This window comes from Dipteris shenzhenensis, chromosome 8 (assembly GCF_047967505.1).
Source record: "Dipteris shenzhenensis isolate YYH24624 ecotype China chromosome 8, Dip_SZ_1.0, whole genome shotgun sequence".
Classification (NCBI taxonomy): Eukaryota; Viridiplantae; Streptophyta; class Polypodiopsida; order Gleicheniales; family Dipteridaceae; genus Dipteris; species Dipteris shenzhenensis.
In genome coordinates, this window is record NC_141603.1 from 16,490,855 (window position 1) to 16,510,781 (window position 19,927).

General features: G+C 40.9%; 1 protein-coding gene across 1 annotated transcript; it reads right to left on the reverse strand.

Moving 5' to 3' along the window:
- Nucleotides 1–1,086: 1,086 nt before the first annotated feature.
- On the reverse strand, nt 1,087–4,883 carry LOC147899188 (GDSL esterase/lipase At5g45910-like). The gene is made up of 5 exons (XM_087377656.1): nt 4,643–4,883; nt 4,350–4,553; nt 4,039–4,208; nt 3,639–3,909; nt 1,087–1,343 (listed from the first exon to the last, which is right to left on the reverse strand). Exons 1-5 carry the CDS (start codon nt 4,881–4,883, stop codon nt 1,087–1,089), a joined length of 1,143 nt encoding a protein of 380 aa, XP_087233782.1.
- Nucleotides 4,884–19,927: the final 15,044 nt, after the last annotated feature.

Below are 19,927 nucleotides of genomic sequence, written 5' to 3' on the forward strand. Positions count from 1 at the left end.
TGCCCTCTCTTTTCTTCTCTATTTTCCTCTCTTCTCCCCTCTCTTATTTCCTCTTTTCTCTTTCCCCCTCTCTTTCTCCCCTGTCTTTTCCTCTTTTATCCTCTCTTTTCCTTCACTCCTCTTTGCCCTTTCTCTTATTTTCACATCCTCTTTCTCCCCTCTCTATTTCTTTCTTATTTCCTCTCTTGTCCCCTCTCTTCTACTCTCTTCTCTTATTTCCTCTCTTCTCTTTTTTCCCCTCTTTCTCCCCTCTCTTTTTCTCTTCCATCCTCTCTTCTCTTTCTCCCCTATCTTTTCCTCTTTCATTTTCTCTTGTCCTTCACTCCTCTCTTTCCTCTTTCTCTTATTTTCAAATCCTGTTTCTCCTCCCTCTCTTTCTCTCTTATTTCCTCTCTTTTCTCTCTTTTCCCTCCCTCTTTTTGCCCTCTCTTTTCTTCTCTCTTTTCCTCTCTTCTCCCCTCTCTTCTCTCTTTTGCTCTCTTCTCCTCTCTACTCTCTTTTCCTCTCTTCTCCCCTCTGTTCTCTTTTTTCCCCTCTTTGTCCCCTCTCTTTTCCTGTTCTATCCTCTCTTTTCCTTCACTCCTCTCTTCTCTTTTTCCCCCTCTTTCTCCCCTCTCTTTTTCGCTTCCATACTCTCTTTTCCTTCACTCCTCTCTTTCTCCTTTCTCTTATTTTCACATCCTGTTTCTCCCCCCTCTCTTTCTCTGTTATTTCCTCTCTTTTTCCTCCCTCTTGTTCCCCTCTCTTTTCCTCTTCCATCCTCTCTTTTCCCCTCTCTTATCTTCTCTATTTTTCTCTATTCTCCCCTTTCTTATTTCCTCTCTTCTCCCCTTTTTGATGTTGATCAATTTTTTCTATCCATGTCCACACAATGAAAGATACCAGGCGAGATTTGCTACAAAATATTTTCCACAAACAAGATCATGATCTGGGTTATACCTCGAAAAAATAGTAAAAGACACACAACTCCTTTCCTAGTGAAAAGCAATATCGTTGTAAATTTATTCAATGCTCCATTTTTACAACGTGTATAATGCTCCACTCATGCAAGGACTCAAATTGTCCATTTGACATTATACATGAAGGTCATGCTTTCAGAAGAGGTATGGCATTACATATAGAGAATGTATTTGAAGGACTAATGAACCTTCCTTCAATGAACATATTTACAATTTGACGATAAGTGTTGTCCGTAAAGTGAATCCCATCCCAATTCAAAACACTATTTGGATCCTCACATAGATTACTGAATGGACTACAACGATCTAATACATTGTAACCAACTGTTAATGCTGCTTGGGGAAGCGTTGATGCACAACATAGGTTGTAGATATTCGTAATCCCTGTGAAGTGTCCATGAGTATAGTCAATAGATCAAATAAAATCATGAACATTATACAAATTGAAATATAAGATAATTTCAAAAGGAAGAAGATTTTGAGACTTTTCATCTCTACTTTGTGGGGTAACTAGTACATTCAAGCATATTTTCTCATTTACACATGTAACCAAAAACTTAACTATGTTCTAAGTACATTAAATATTTCATATTTACTCCCTAAAGCACCTGAGCTTGCCATATAAAACAATTTATTAATTCATCTCATTAGAATTAAAATTTAGGTGAAATGTTTTGTTTCTTGCTTTAGGACACAATTTGAATATAAGGTAATGACAATATATACTAAGAGTATTGCAACTAGCCACAAGGATGTTTTGTATAACTAGCCCATGGGTCCCAAATTTCCAAAATTTACTCAAAAACATTTGCGTAAATGACATGGAGCATGCCTCATGATATTGTAATTCAAGCCTCCTTTTAGTTGGAAAAATTGAAAGTTTTTTACCACATGAAGGTAGTTTTTATTAATACGTGATATGAGCTTTTGATTAATAATGGTTATACATTTATGTGCATCAACTTTGATTCCTTTCAACCATAGTTCAAAACATTACTTCTAGAGTTTAAGCCCTATATACAAGCTTTGTGGCTCCATTCCCTCACTAGGAGTATAATAGAAGTCCAGACAAGGCTCCTTTTATTAATTAAAATCTTAGACAATTTTGCATTTAAAGACAAGTATTACCTAGAGTACCTCACAGTGCCATCTAGTTCTAGGCCCCATTGTAATGTAGTAATCACAATTCATCTTGATCCATACTCTGTCCTTGAAAGTATAAGGATTAAAGGAGCAAGTTAAGCTGAATTTATTTAGCTCGTCCATTTTGACAAGAAAAGGTTACATACCTACAAGAATGTTTGCCATTTCCTTGAACAAGTCCTAGGTATGAAATAACTCACCATAGAGCAAAAGAGGGACACTGGGCTTCTTAGAGATCCCTTAAATGACATAGCAACATGATATGTCTCTAAATAAAGTTCTAGATAACATATAAAAAGTAATGAACCTGTGCTTTGCATGGGCAAAGATACATGGCGATCCCGGACCACTCCCTATCTATAGGATGTTCCCTCAGCTAGCCAGTATAGAGCATTTACTTCAAGGAGTCACGCTCTCATCGTTTGATCAGTTTCTTATGTGAATGGTCTTATCATTGGTTGTGGTTTAAGAGTAATGCAAGAGGTTGCAAGAGATCCACTTTGTGCATTTGAAGAGGACCATCATCTCAACATCAAGCGGAGCGCATTAAGCTTTTGGTGCAAAAGCATGCATATGAAATCTCCCTTTAGTTCCTTCTGTAAATGCGACTCTATTCTTCTAGATATTATACTATTAGTTTAGTGAAAATGTTTCCAGTAATCTAGCAATGGTGGTTTATAAATTAAATGCTGCAAGGTAGATCTTGAATGATTTTGTGCTAGCTTCTTTCGTCAATGCTAGATTCAGGAATCCAATTTGCTTCCTTTGTTTAGATCCAATGGAGCTCTTGTTTGTCTATTTTGCTAGAATCAAGGAAATGGATCAACCAAAAATTTAAAAATGATTAAGACTAAAACAAAAGCATATTTTAAACACTCGAGACTCCTTTGGCACATGCATTAATTGGTATCCTCTTCGAGATTTCATTTCATCGTGATGTGTGCTATCAATCGTCAAAAACTTGGATTGGTTTTTGAAATTCTGGCTAAGTCTTAAGCCAAGGTTGTGAGACCTTCCATCTCCTCCCTTCATTCCCTTGATCTTCCATATCTTGCTTCCTCCCAAAGTTGCCTCTTGTCTTTCCACCTCCCCACTCACAGCTGGCAACTTGTCTTTCTATCTCCTCGCAGCTCTCAAAGCCTCAGTTTAGGAGCTCCTTCTTTGTGACACATGGCAAGCTCTTGTTCTTTAAGCTACCATGTGTCCCTTTTCCCCCCCCTCGTGTCCATGGTTAATAGGTTAAAAATGGTTTACCATAGAAGTTGCAAATTAAAAAATGCCCATTGACAACTTTAGGAGTTGAGGTAGGTGCTCTCTCTCTCTCTCCCCCTTATGCATAGTTATTTAAGAATATGGTGCATGCTCCATCAACTTAGTTGCTAAAGACTGTTCTAAGCTGTGCCATTGTCAACACAGGATTAACGAGATGCAACCGTGGGCAGGTAGCCGGCTATATTGAAATGCAGTCATCATTCAAAATTTTAGCGAGAATAATTAGCCATCATTTGAAATGGAATGACACGAAAGAGTTCTTACCATAACGATCCGGAAACGTCATGATCTCATCGAAAGCTGAGTATAGATCCAGGAAGACAAAGCTCGTATTCAACAGCGTCTGGCTTAATTCGATGCTGAGAACTCTCAGCGATGCGGTATAATTCTGACATATATCATTCAACCACGCAATGCATCCTCTCTCATCAAGCACACTGCCACTAGCAACGCCAGAAAACGTCTCGAGAGGGCTACATCCCTGGAGACCGATACCGGTGACGATAAAATTCCGCGCCCCGTGGTTGTACAACAACTATCGGTCTCAAAGAATCGCATAGCAAGTTAGCTATTAGATATCATCCGGATCACGAATGGGAAGTAGTGTATAACAGGCTAGCCAAGCTCAGGAAGAATTCAAATCTAGTTATGAAGAGTGACAAACCTCGATAGCGTCGGCCACCTTTTCTAATATAAGTTGTATCCCGTTGAGGATTCTTTCAGCTGTCCACCCGGCCAGGAACCATAGGACAATGTCATTTCCGCCGATCGATATGAAATAAGAAGCCTGCCTTACGGAGGCTGCATTGGGGTACCTGGTTGTGCCCTGCACACCTGATCGGTTTCTGTACTTCATTAGCGAGTTTCCGCCGTCTCTTAGTAGGACGAAATTGGGATGTAGGCTCGTTAAACGTTTTCCAGAGGAAACTTGAGCAGCATATCGTATCGCCGTGTAAGAGCGGGGAGCTGAATTACCTGCTTCAACACTTTGCAGCATGGACAGATGCCACTCTAGCTGAACGTCGAGCGTGTATGGGGTCATAGGAGTCACTCCCATCGCGAGACCGGTAGTGTAGTTTAGAGCGCATGCGCTCCCAACCGCATAGTTGACGCCGTGAGAAAAATCCGCGCCGACGGGTGCCCAGTAGGGATTTAAGAACGGGAGCCCCAGGGATTGCACTGTAAGCACAGCAAGCCAGAAAGACGTAAGGAAGAGGCCTGGGATTCCTATAACAGACGATGAACGCGGGTGTAGGAAAGAGAAGTGCCTATACAGTCAATGATCAAGCGGCCATCGGAGAAGCGATTGGCACCGCGTCTGAAGTAGGTGATGCCGTAAGGGAGTTGGGAGGGAGCGTGGTAGGCAGGGTTGCTGGTTCTTGCGAGGTTACCGGTGTCGGTGAGGGAGTCGCCAAAGGCAAAGAAGACGGAAGGGCATTGGTAAGCGTGAGCAGCTGGAAGGGAAGCAAAGGTGGTGAGGAGGAAGAGCACATGCAATGGAAAAGCCATTGAGCAGCTCTTGATCCGGCATAGCCAGTTTTTCTTATGTAGTTGGCTTCACAGCTACATCCTGTGTTCTTATCCTATCAACGTCGGCTTTCCCTACACGAGACCAACCCTCCTCATCAAAAGCCACCTTTCTCTACACGAGCCCCAACCCTCCTCATGAACGTCCATTATTTTCGTCCGTAAAAGCTACTCCCGTCGACACACATTGCTGGACATTCGGGACTATGTTTCCCTTCACGGGGGAAGATAGTTTGTTTTTTTTCTGTGAGTCTTTACACGGGAGAAGATAGTTTTTTTTTTCCTGTAAAAACCTAGTAACATCTTATCTTATCTTCTTATCTTACTATCTTACTATTCTTCTTATCTTATCTTCTTATCTTATCTTATATCTTACTTCTTCTTATCTTACTTCTTACTATTCTTCTTCTTTAATCTTTAATATTCTTTAACAAGACAAACACCAAACCTCCCACGTGGAGAACCTTTGGAGGTTTGGGGAAGAATTCTAGAGGTTCGGGGGAGGAGGAGGGAGGGAGGAGGAGCTCTGGAGGATGAGCATAGGGTAGGGCAGAGGGGGGCAGACTGCGGGTTCACCACGTGGCATCGTGAGAGGGCAGGGTAGAGAGGCAGAAGCGGGGCAAACACTGACTCGCTGGAATGGAACATGGGTGACGTCCCCATGTGGCAATGTAAGGATGTGGCACGGAACAGGACACCAGCCACAACACACAACACGAGGAGGTAGCAGCACACAGCGCAAGCTCCAGTGTAGTGAGGGACAACAGTGCAGAACTGTAGCTAGATGGGGTAAATGTGACACTTGCCATGTGGCACCTTGAGGGCTGCCGCCACATTGCCCCATGCGTATGTCTGGAACGTGGTGCCACATGGTCCTCCTGCAACAGTGCTGTGGAGTGTTTGAATCGGGCTATCACCTATATGGGGACCTGCACCGAGCATGTCAACGTGTTCGGATTGGGGATCAACGCGCATAGTTCGCCATGTGGCTAGAGCCCATTCCCTACCGCGCAGCTTGCCACATGGCACACCCGAGTGAGCCATACGGGCTGATTGAGCGGTGCTAGCTACTTCGATCGCCGCGCTCAGCCTCTGCTACTTGGAGCTGCCACATAAGGCTACCAGAGGCCGCCATATCAACTGGCTACCACCACCTGCTGCTGCCACATCACCTCCTAGCTATCGCCGTGCATCTATTGGTGTTTACTGCCATGTGGCCGTTTGCGCGTCCTCTGCCACATCGCGCCCACTACCACTAGCGCCACCTTCTGCTATCCATGCCTTCTTTGACCCGCCACATGGTGCCTTCTTTGACTTGACTTCTCTGCCACATGGTGCCTTTTCTGACCCGCCACTGCGCAGTTCTCCCTTATGTAGTCTGCCTCTCTGCCTCGTGCCACGTAATGCTGCTATGTTCTCTCCTCTCCCTCTCTCCCCGAACCTCCCCAAACCTCCCTCCTCCCCCGAACCTCCCTCCTTCTCCTCCGAGCCTTCAAAAATGCTTCCTTGCCAAGTCTGGTAAACCTCGCATTAAGGAATATAAGAGACTCGATAAGAGATGGTATCAGAGCTTAGGTTTAGCTAAGCCTAGATTGAGATTGAGAGATCTACTCTATTGATTGAGAGAGACAAAGATAGGGACTCAAGAGATAGCTTTGAGAGAGAGTTTCAAAAATCTCTTTGTGAGAGAAATCAGTTTTGAGAGAGAGAGAGATAGGGAGACTATTGAGAGCTCTAGTTCTCCAATGAGAGACTAGTCCTATAGGGTCTAGTTAGAAAGAGTCGCCATCGACTCAACGTACCTCCCAAGCCCAAAGCAAATGACATCTGCAGGTCCAATGTAGCTCCAGCTCCAACAGGGCTCCCTGCTCAGAACAACTTCTTCAACGTCCAAAGCCTCCTACAAGCTCGTGCATTCCACACAACGGCGGACCTGCAGCCTCACAGTCGTCAACAGCCCACGACCCTGCTATTGTCTTCATGACCAAAGCTTCCAAGGCCTTAAGCTACTCCATCTCTGCACGGTGCCTACCCCGCCATAGCCACCAGCGCCTCACTCCAAGCTTTCCCACAAAGCATCAAATGTGAGCCTCCAAGCACATGCCCCATCGAAGGATGCTCCTTCTCTGCACAGCCTCACGAATGTAGCAGCACTCCATCGGCTAGCTCCTTCTCTGTAGAAGCCAAGGCTCAAAGCTCCATCCTGGCGGCTCACTAGCTCACAACAAATGGGCATCCTGCTATGTGACCCACATGACCAGCTCACTCTCCTACATGTTGACGCTTGTCCACACACCACAAGCTCCCTTCTCCAGCAAATGGGTAGCCCAGCAAACCAGTCGTACATCTTCTCCATAGATCTGAAGCTTGCAACACCCATGCCATTGTCGTCACGCAACATCTCTACAGCTTGAAATTTTTTCTGCTAAGGTTCCCCTTGACAAGACACGTAGCAAAGATAAAAATTAACCATGGTTAATGTCTTGAACCTTGGTTGGGTATGTGGTTAAGCTAGTGAGGTTATGTTCAGCTACTTGGACCATGGTTAAGTTTGCTTAGCCTTGGGTTAACTCAGTTGAGATAACAGCCTGTGCTATCTTCATAAAACTTCGACAAGCCGTAACTTCCAATCCAGGAAGAATTTCCACATGCTCCAAAAAGGAAAAGTGATCGTCTTTTTGAGCTCTACGTGCCTGTTAAGTCAAAATCATTGTTAGCAATTAGACACTGCCAGATTTAAAAGTTTCTTCAACTAGTAAGACCTTTGCAATGCCAATATGCACCCCAATTGTTGAGAAGTTCACTGGGGAAGGATTTCACACCTGGTCTACACAAATGAGGTATCTCTTGATGCATCAAAAGCTTTGGAAGACTATAAAAGAAGACATACCCACTACACAAAATGATGCCTGGAAGGAAAAAAACGAAGCAGCACTATCACTCATTGGTTTACACTTGGGTCCAAACATAATTCATCATATAGACTCCAAGGATCATGCCAAAGATGCATGGGATGAGTTGAACACAGTGTTTGGTGCAAAAGCCAAAAACTAAGAAATTCATCTTAAGATTAAATTCTATGGTTTGGACATGAGCTTCAATGAATCCATGGCACAATTTGTCAACAAAATCAAAAGCATTATGACCCAATTAGAAGGCATAAATGCAAAAGAGCCTTTTGGCATCGAGTTTCTCTTTTATAAAATATGTTTTCTCGAAGTGCAGATCAAAATAGTGTGAATAAAGTGGGATCATGCTAAGCCTAGTCTACATAAGATCAATGTATGAACTACGGAGACTCAAAGCATATAGTGAAAACCATGAGGAGAGAGACACCAAATAGTAAATACTCAATCTATTCTAATGTGCATATATAATCAACAATACATGATTGGCTTCTTATATAGAGAGAGCCCTTAGAATAGTCAACACTTGTGGGATCCTTTGATCCACATCTCTACTTGTGGATGTCCATGATCCACATCCTCACCTCATGTAGTCCACATCCTAAGGTGGCTACTTTAATACATTCCTATACCATACCTTAGCCTCTAATTATGTGCACACGGCACCATATCTCAACACCTCCCCTTGGTGCTACTGCAAGCTGGTCAGATGTGAGTTACAAGATCAAATCCTCCCCTGGGTGCTTACATGGCGAAGGGGTAAGCATTTTTATATCGGCCAAAGCATGAAGGAAAAAAATATTCATGGTTCGTCCAAATACCAGAATCCCGCATGAATGGACAATTCTATGCATGGAGAGGAGGATTAAGGCATAGAGGGAAAAGGGTCAAACTACCTCGAGAGAGAATGTAGAAAGGACAACCACAACTTCTTTGACCGGATCTGCCATGGAGCTATTTTGCAAACAGTTAAGGTGCCCGATCAAGCCACTGTAGCCAAAATGTTTGAGCGGTGTTGTTGTTAGATCAAGGAGCCATAATAGTTATAGCTTTTTTATGTACAGTGAGAAAAAACAAAGAGACAATGAAATCAAGCCACCATAGCCAAAATGCTAGAGAGGTATAAGCATAGAACTGATCGAACGTCTTCCTCTACAAAAGAGATGTAAGCACAGAACTAATCCAACATCTTCCTATGCAAAAGAGGGCTAGCATAACCAAAATAATAGAGTGCTAGATGAGGATTTCAGCCATAAATTGGCCAACCTTCTCAAATTGACACGAACAACGAAGAAGTCGTCTTTTTCTTTTTGCCTTACTAATCATCCATCTCTAGGTCATTACGTGTTTCATGTATTATTGCTGAAATCACATGTCAGAAGGTGTGGGATTTCTTAGAGCCATCAATAGTAGCTAAGGAGGGATAGATCATCTACATCCCCGAAAAGATCACGAGATCGAGTGATTGGGTCCTCGGAAGCTTGCAATGATGGGTCCATAATTTCTATAGCTCCATAAAAGGTCGGGGAAAGAAGGTTTTAAAGTGAATCTGTCAGGTGTTGTGAATCAAAACTTGGAGTTTAAGAGAACTTGGTGTTTTGAATTAGAGCTTGGAGTTTAAGAGGATCACCCTCTTAGAAGTGGATGACATGACCTACAAGGTGTACAAGCAAAGAGAGTTCGGTGAAACAATGGAGCACTGGAGGAGCTATTTAATGTAAGTAGGTGCTCACATATGGACTCGGGGGGGTCACTCATCATATGTAACCCTATCACGTGAGTTCAACAGATGGGTTTTTATTAATTCACTTACTTACATATTTATATATACATAAGGAAGTAGATTAAGACCCAAATGTTAATATACAAAAGGGTGTTTTATATTGAAAAAGTTCAAGAAGCTCCCAACATGTTCTAATATACAAAAGTGTGTGTGTGCATGCGTGCATGTGTGCGTGTGTGTGTGTGTGGCATGTGTGTGTGTGTGTGTGTGTATGTGTGTGTGTGCATATTTATATGTATGTTTATGTGTGCAGTTGTGCGAGAGTTGTGCACTCCTTGTGCAATTTTTTATAGGTACTTGTATTTGTATGTGTGTGTTTCTGCATTTCTTCATGTGTATGTATATGTATATCTCATGTATATACATTTGTGTGTTTTTTTTGTATGTATATGTGTATGTTGTGCATCTATGCATGTGTATGCATTTGTGGCAAATAAATTGTGCATCTCTAAGTTCTCCACCACTCCTCCACCATTCCCACCACCCAATAAAATTGGAAAAGAAAGACTTGACATGTTTACTCAACTCTATGAAGAAGTAGAACCCCCATTGAATTGGAAAGTAATACAAGAAGAGAGAATAGACAAGTCCAACCATGCAAACGCCTCATAGGCAATAGCTAAAAATGGAATAGTAGAATCTATCAAGACTTGTTTAGGATGATATTGGTTACTCTCATGAATGGTCACATTTCAGTCCTCTAGCATCACATATTTTAAATCAAAATGTGTATAACCAAAGCCCAAATTTTTGCCATGTCTTGAAATTCCTAGTCTTATAGAGCAATCTAAAGTGATAAATGAAGACAATAACTTATCAAGATTCCCCCAATATTTACCATGATAAACCTCCGCTCCAAATTTTCATCCCAAGGAAGAACTACCAATCAACACACAAACTCCCCAAAAGAGCTAAAAGGCATTGGGAAAAAAGCCCAATAGTGACCCCACTACCCCATCGTTCAAGCATAAAATCATGGATCAATTCAACAACAAAGTACTAATCATCTTCACTAAAATGTATTTTAACCATGCATTCCCATCTTAGACTATCATAGATTTATCTTCAAGGTTGAGCAATACACACCTCTACTTGAATTTCTTGGCGGAATCGAGGCGGAATCCATGGCCATTGTCATGTTCACAATATCTTCAAAGTTTAATCTTCCGTTGACAAATACATGAGAATATCAACAAATGAATTGTTGTTATAATTTGGATCACTATGCACATTTGGTAAGTGAGGAATACTTCAAGATGTAAATACTCCTAAATAGACCAACATACTCGAGTATGGAAGAGCAGTTTGATTCTCATGATCTCGAGCGATATTGTCAACTTAAAGATAAAGTACTCAAATGGTCTTAGGAGTAACACGGTGGCAAGATCTCTACAAGCTCTGGAAGATGCCAAAATTTAATGAAATTTAATAGACCGCCGCTTTTGAAATCCCCTCCTCTTCCTCGCCATCTCCTTCTCCCCCATCCTCCACGATCCCCTCTTGCTAAAGCAACACCCTCGTTCCCGTATGTAGTATCTCTCTCTCTCTCACTCTCTCTCCCCCCTGTGTGTGTGTTTGAGAGCTTCACCTCAGCCCATGCTTCACCTCGATGTGTGTGTGTGTGAGATCTTCGTGTGAGTATTGCATGCACGGCATATCTCATCGTGTAGACAATCGTTGGCTGCTCATTGGGTGTGGATCCGAGTCGATTCCCTCTATTTTCAATGGATTGTCATTGCAAGATACTTCCGTCACCTTGACGGTGATACAGTTGCTACTCCTATGGTGCTTCAAACATCTTTGAGCCAGAATTTCCTTCCTCACCTTTCTACAATTCGATTTTGAGGATTCTGTCGCTCCGAGGCTTTCTATGCTTGGGGGGGGAGTTAGGGAAGGGGAGGCCAACGCCAATGGAACCATCGGGCTGGACGGAGAGGCTAATCCAGCCGAGTTCACCGGAAGCGCGGCCGGTGGTTTGGAAGAGGGTGGTGACGAACTGGGAGGGGGGGGGGGAGAGCATCTGGGGGAGGTCGAGGTATTCGAGGAGGACATGGTAACGGAGGGTATCGGAGATCTGCTGGGCGGGGATGCCACCACCGACATAGCCAGCGAGGAGGGGGGAGATAGCGCTATCATTGGGAGCGAGGACGGTGATGGAGGTGCGGGAGTTGATTTGGGAGGCGACGGAGGTGCTGGAGAGGAGGCAGTTGAAGAGGGAGAAGCCGTCGAGGCTACTTACCTTCCATATATCCCATTATCTCTTTGTCTACCTTCAATCCATACGAAACTATTTCATATCTTCGTCCGTGCTCCTCTGCTTGTATTACAAGCTAGTTTGTTTTGTGCCCTTTCTGACTCATTTGATATATTGCTCGTCTTACTCATTTGTCATCCTTTGTCCAGTGTAATGAGGTTGTTTTGCCTTGTATGCAGCTAGCTAAGGTGGTGTTAAGCATATCACGTTGTTGTAGCCTCATGCTTCACCAGCGCGATTGAGAAAGTAGAAGGCGTTCATTGGAACCTCGCTTTGTCCTCCGGGGTTGCTTCAAGCAGAGGCTTGTAGACTTTTGCTCCAGCCCACCAGCAAAATAGTAGAGGCTTGCGGACTTTTGCTCCAGCCCACCAGCAAGATAGTGAAGCGGAGGCTTGCAGGCTTTTGCTCCAGCCCACCAGCAAAAAGTAGAGGCTTGTGGGTAAGAATCTCGTAAGAATACTACATCAAAGGAAATCGACAAGAGCCAGACTCCCAGAAATGTAGTTAAAACACATCCATACCGTTTAGCAATCCTGTTTGGTCTCCCAAGCAGGCCTGCAGTAGATAAAGGCGATTGGGAAGGGAAATGGGCGGCAGCAAGAGGGGAGCTGGGCTGACTTTTGCTCCAGCCCACTAGCTCTAATGGAGATCCCATAGTGATGACAGAGGGGAATTCGGACTAAGCGAGCAGGTTTTGTGTGATAAACTTTTAAATCTGTGCTAATCTTGAGGCCTTTGTGTCGTGATTTAACAAAGCTACAAGGGAATTTGAGATTTCTGAATGATTTCTATAGGAAGAGAGCCTGTTGGACATGCTTTGATTACCTGTAGGATAGCCTTATATTCATGCTGTTCCGACCGTCATTGCATGTTGTGGAGTGTTACCCGAAATAATTTTTGTTGCAGGAAGCGGAGCCATGGTGAAGACTCCCGTGCTTGATACAACTAAACTTGCGGGATAGCTCCCATATTTTATTTAAATTTAGAACTTGTATTAAAAGTTCTATGTCTATTGAAAGAGAAATTGAGTGCAGTTTTATACCTTGCCTTCTACTGAGAGGATTTCGATTATAGCTTTTCTTCTATTGAGAGGATTTCGATTATAGCTTGCCTTCTACTGAGAGGATTTTGATTAATTGTCCGTGGATTTGTGCAGGCCACCGAGGAGACTCTTTGTTAGCTTTGTGCTTGGTTATCAATCCAAAATCAAAACTATAATTGAGGTAAAGATATGATAGCTTTGCTTTCTGTGCTGAATAACCTACCCTTTGGCACATTTTCCCTCTCAACGTTGTTATTGATCAGTTGATAAAAAAATTTTGTTGGGTTTTTCTTCTTTGCGTACGTTTGATGTAGTGTCGTCTTTTCACATAATATGTCGATGTCATAACTTCTTTATTCTTGATATTACATGACTATTAGATATCGACGTAGTGTCGTATATAGCCTTTCGACATAATACGTCGATCATCTGATTTGTAATGTAATATTTGAGTCAATTACTTGGGCCATGCATTTGCATGGTGCTTATCTTTCCGCATTGGATCGTATTATTCGATTATATGTGCGGTTAAGTAAGTAAGTCTGCATTCCGACATTTGGTTGTAATATTCAACCTTTGATGTCGTTACAAGGACTCCTTCTCATTGTTTTGAAACTAGCTCGACACTTGGTCGTATCATTCGACTGTATGTGTCATCTCTCAACCTTAGAAGAGTAATAGAATTCAACACTTTGTCGTTTATTCGACTTTTGGTGTTGTTTCTTAGATATATAATTTATAAAATAAGTAGGCTTCAACACTAGGTCGTTTATTCGGCTTTCAATGTTGTCGTAGCTTATTTCATAAAACAAATGTTTAAACTTCGACACACGGTCATTTATTTGGCTTTCAGTGTTGTTGTAGGTTATCAGTGTTGTAAGATAGTTTCGGCTTCAACACTTGGTCGTTTATTCAACTTTTGATGTTGTTGTCCTCTTTGGAAATATTTTGTGTAGAATATAGGGGACCATTGCATAAATGCTAGTGTGTAGAGGTTGTAAACTTTCCAATAAATATACATCTGAGATTCATGCTCATACATCTAAGGTAACAATGCTAGAGCCAATGATAGTTGTGTCTTTGATTAATGCCTATCCATGGGGTCTTTGAAAGCTGCTTATGTATAAGGATTCTAACTTGAATCTTATCTTTAATCAATTGTGGGTCATCAACCATTGGATATTATTTGAAATACTCTTCCAATGTTGATTATCTAGTGTCTAACACACACTTCTCCACACACTCAAATGGTAGGCCCATGTAAGCATGATGCAAATTTCATAAGAATGGAGTTCGTTGTGTTCTTTATTGTAATTAACTTTGTGTTCATTGATTATTTAAAATATGAATATATTTTAGATTCTCTCTCAATACTTAGTTTTTTCATGCATGTTTTGTCAGAAATCCTTTTGTGAAAAGATGCAAGCAGAGCAAAGGAAAAATTGGCTCAAAGTCATTAGGCAGCATCTTTGTATAGGGATAAGTAAGATGAGCAAGGAGCAAATAACAGACATAACTAGCAATGCAATACAGATAGAGTGTTTCTACAATGAGGTCATAGCCAACACAATGGGAGAGACGTTGCCCAAGAGTGAAATGAATGAAGGTGGAGTACGTCACATGATCAATAGCATCATAGGAAATATGAAGAAATGTGCAGAAGACTTGCGAGATGACGTGTCTCCTAATATTGACATGGAAAAATTAGGTTTTTGGGATTTGAAGTGGAAAGAGGAGAAGGGTAGAAGCAAGAGGGCAAAAGACATAGATTCACATTTCACTATTTCGAAGAGAGTGCGATATGAGCAATCAAAACATTCATGTGATCCAACTTCTGAGGCATGGTTAGCTATTGACGGTAGTCGCGGGGATGCTTCTCACAAAGCACATTCATTTAGGAATGGTGATTGTTCAATTGTGTTAGGTATCCCCCATGAGGCTATAGAGGAGGGTGAGAATCTTGGTGCTGGCTCATTTGGAGTATGCTTTAAAGTCACTTTTAATGGCATCTCTTTCTTTCCTCGAAGTATTACTTATGCGGCAAAGCGCTACAAAGGGAACATGTCTCACACCTTAAAGTCATTTGACAAATAATATGGAATGCAAATCTTACATCCAGGTATTGTCAGATGCATAGGATTTACTAGAAGCTTGCCTTGGATCAACATTTTTCCATACTTCAATGGAGGGAGTATTGGAGACATGATGATGCAGCTACCCTTTGAGAAAGGGACTTTCAGAAAGCAAGTGTTATGCTTGAAAGGCAATGGAGTCACTAGGAGAGAACCAGATCCAATACTAAGTGATGTACAGCTTACGAGATTAAAGGCATTTGTGGAAGCTACCCCAGACATCATACACGCATTGGTTGATGCATTAGCAGCTGTACACCAAGAAGGCATTATACATTGTGATCTACACCCTTTCAATGTCATGCTAGATTTTACCAAGAATCATAGTCCACGGGTTAGCATCATTGATTGGGGATTGCTGCTTCGATACAGTGAATCAAGAGAAGCTGTTAATTTTGTGAAGCGTACTCCAGATATGGATGATGTGACTTATAAGATCAAGAAGAGTACAGCAATAAGACAAAATCGACTCCGGCCTTGGCAAGCTCCAGAAATAATCGACCCTGAGAACACCAATGCTTACAGTAAAGAATCAGATGTGTTTGCCATGGGATACATGATTAAAGAGGTTATTAATTTTTATAAGGAGTGTCAGGAATACTACTTCAAAGAGGATTACACAAAACAGTTAGCATGGAGTGGCAAGTTGCGGCAGATTTATTTCAATGCAACTAACTATATGTTTGTGGAAAAACAAAATAGAATGACACTGGCCGAGATGAATAATCGACTAGCAAGATTTAACACTCAACCCCATGCATGTTTGCGGCCTGCAGTTGAGATGATGCCTCAGTTTTATTAATCCGATTTTATTATAAAGCTACTCTTGGACAATTATGTTTATAAACTATAATGTTACTCTTTCAATGCATTTTGAATACTAGTATATGCATCTATACTATTTGAATTTAATAAAGTACTATAATCTATATATTTTTTAAATTCTCAAATTTTTATCTTCGTGCTGTAACTTCTTGCATTTTGAATACTAGTATATGTGTTTATAGTATTTGAATTTAATAAAGTGTAAAGTGTCTTAGAATGTATTTTTATTTTTTTTCAAAATTTTATATTTGTGTATTAGAATTGTGTATTAATTTGGGAAGAGTTTGTGTTTATTATGGTTAAACTCAAACCCACGAGTCATGCATACAAATTTTTATTATAATGATTAAATTTAAACTCACCAGTTGTGCACAAATTGGCAATCTAAATTTTGCAGGTCATGCACACACAGGTGGAGGGGGGTTATAATTAAGGTTCTCATTTTATTTTGAAGTACATCGGTCTCCTATCATGGCATCTTTTTTCAGGATTCAAGTGATTGACTATGATAATAAGGAGGAATTAGGTGTTGTTAGGGTGACAAGAGACACAGGTCATCCCACATTCTCTCATGTTCGTGAACAAATTGAAGGTGATGAGCTTCTATTGGAACCCTTTGAGTTTGTTGAGGACGAATATATAATAACCAAACGGCAAGAGGAACGATGGACAATCAATGATCAACTCTTAGTGCACATCAAGAGAAGTCTATGCCGCATAGAGGAAACTCCTTATCCATGTAAAAGACATTGCACTCAACTAGCTGATGACATAAATCTTGATGCCCAAGTGCACATGTCTTCAAAGCTTTCTAGTAGATTACTAAGCCCAACTATTCTTGAATGTTGGCAATGTGAATCTGATAGAGTTAGATCAAAGCTAAAGGAAATGGTAGTGTCAAGGGATGATAAGTTTGAGTTGCATTCTGAGGACTTCAATGGGGTGCCCCATGTGCGAATTTGGTGTCATGAGTGTAATGAACTTTATGGTAAAGGATTGATAGAAGGCAAGCATGCAGCATACAATTGCTTCTCGAACTTCATGAGATTTCACATATTGGAAAGTAAAAAGCATGAGCTCAAGTATATGGTTGCTCGAGGACTACGAAAAGAAGATATGCCCAAAGTAGTGCATCAACCGACAAAGGATGACAAAAGAGAGATAGAAGATGCAATAGAGAAGATGAAATCTTTTATGTCCACAAATGAAGGTATTATTTGTTCCTTTATTCCTCAATCAGTATTTGCCATCTTCTTACATTAAGTCTCTTACTCATCTCCTATCGTTTCAATAGGTTGGGATTTTGAGGTTGTTGAAGCTACAATACATGATTTTAAGGACAAAAGCTTGGTGAAGGTGCGATGCAAATATGATGATGCATGGTTGCGTTTATGTCCTCCAAGATCAGATTTGTACACGGTTCTCAATGAACACACAAAGTCAAACTCTCATATCAAGTCGCTCATGAGAAAAGATGAAAATCCAAACGTAGCACTCACTGGCTTGCGAGGGCGTCCTCGAAAGGATAAGGAGCATGATCCAAAGCAAAGATCTCTTAGCAACTTTTTGGTTTCAACAAAAACTAGAAGCCCAAGTACGAGTGCTTTCTCTGTTGATTCAAGTTTTAATAGAGAAAATGAATCTTCTTTTGTAAATTTTGACTTGCTATGTTGGGGCCTTTGGAGCCATGAGGTCAAAGTAGGTAACAAGTATGTCAAGGTAAAGCCTTTCTTAGATGATCAATGTGGTGGGAAGTATTGGTTTATAGAGCGTCATGTTAAGGCGACATTAAATAATGGATGTACTGATATTCATGTGGATGGATGCTTTCGTCACATAAGTTGCATACGCATTTCACAAGATGGGCAACCATTTAAAGACTTTACATGCCACCATTGCAAGGGGATAGTTAAACTTGCTGACTTTAGAATGAGATTGTATAGAGAAGAGAAGGTTGAGAATAAGAGAGGAGATAGGGGTACCGGTTGTGGAAGAAGGCTAGATTATCTTACAAAGAGTGAGCTTAGAAATGCAACTCTTTTTGCTAAAAGACGAGTAAGAGACCTTTCTAAGCAACTATGGTGGGCAAAGTCTCAGGTTGCCATTCTTTCAGTAAGAGTCCGCACTTTAAGAGAAGCTAGCATAGAGTCTCTCAATCGAAAGGATGTAAAACGATTTTGCAACAACATAATCGAAGCCCATAGATTGGAAAAGTTTGGTGGTAAAGTTGCCTTATGGGACTTTCTACAAGATGTTGACACAAACATAATCAAGTCAAGTGCTGGACAAAGATATAGTGAGAACACAAAGGCAATATTTGAGGTTGCAAGGATGTGGGGAGGTCCAAGGTTACATGACTTCTTGAGTTCCAACCTCAATGGACCTTCTTTATCAACGACAAAGCGAGGGCAAAGACTTGCTACTCAGTTTGTACCTGGTATACATGGATATCTTTTTGATGCAATCACTGAAATTTATGAAAAAGAAAAAGAAAAGCATGGAATCATGTCAAGGATTCCCTTCATCATAGTGGAAGATGAAACTGCAATAAAGAAGCGGATAAGGTAACCTCCTTTTTCTCTAAATTATTTTCATAATCTAAATCTTGTTTTTGAATGCAAGAGGATTGCATATGATCTTACAGACTTGTGCTTATTATTGCTTGTAGGTGGAATCCAAAGGATGACATGCTTGTGGGTTTTGATGGATATAAAGTAGATGATCATGAGTGCATGACCACATGCATGATCAAAGTGGGAGAAGGACAAAAAGGATATGATCAGATTATTGATGCATTTCAAAATTGTGTCATTGGTGGACGTGCAAGAGTTTTTCTTGCCAATCCATTGCATGATGCACTCCCACGCTTGGTTCTTGCACTTCACTTGTGGCCGATTTGATGCAAGTTTTGTCCGCAAGCAATGGGATGCTATTTTAAACTTATGGAATGAGAAGCTAAAGACCACGGTTGGTCCAATTATTGGACATGCATCTGATGGTGATAGTCGACGAAGAACATTGATGATCTCCGATTATCTAGATAAAAGAGGTAGTAGATTTGGGATAAAATGGGATGGATGGCCTCTCTCAGCAAAAGTTTTAGAAAATCAAGTTTTTGGGCTGCATGATCAAGATTTTGTACATAATGGAAAAAAGTTAGTTAATGTTCTTGACAAGCCTAAGCATCAATTGGCTATTGGCAATGTTTGGATCACGCTAAATCATGTCATTATTGTGTATGATGCTTTTTCTATCGACAAGCATATGCTAAGGGAGGGAGACATTAGGCGAGATGACTGCCAAAATTGGGCTGGAACTCAAAGAATATGCAGTAGACAAGTGCAATGGTGCTTGGGAGAATTGGCAAACAATGGAATTCATAGAAAAGAGAGGAGCATGCTAGGAACACAAGCTTATCTTGAAATTGCTGGGGACTACATCGACATCTTCTTATCTCCACATTTGAATCTTGTGGATCGAGTCTATCTTGCGGGCAAAGTCTCTTTTTTCTTTCAAATTTGGAGGTCTTGGATTGTTCATCATGCCAACTATACGTTGAATAGAAACTTCATAACTAAGGAAGCTTTCTTAGATGTGCAACTCTCATAACACACTATTCAAAATTTTTGGACTTTCTCTCTTGGTTTGGACTTTTTTTTGGAGCATATCCTTTCCACTCAACTTCACTTAGTGAGCTAAAAATTTGGGTTTTTTGAGCACTTAATGGGTCACTTATATACAAATATGGCCTTATTAAGCTAGTAAAAAGTCAAGTGGTAACCTCTAATTTTAAAAAAAATGGCTCGCTGAAGCTATAATTCCCAAACTCATGCATGGTGCCTCCATCCAATAACTATAATAATAATAATAGTAGTCTCCTAACTCAAGTTCAATTTTAACACTATGAAGTGAAAATATGACACCATATGAAAAGAGTTTGTTGAATTCAACATATAAGTGGTGTATAGATACACCATTTAAAAAAAAAAAAAGAGTTTGTTGAATTCAATACATAAGTGGTGTATAGATACACCCTTTTTTAAAAAACAAACCATACAATAAATTATCTTATTGGTGGTGTATA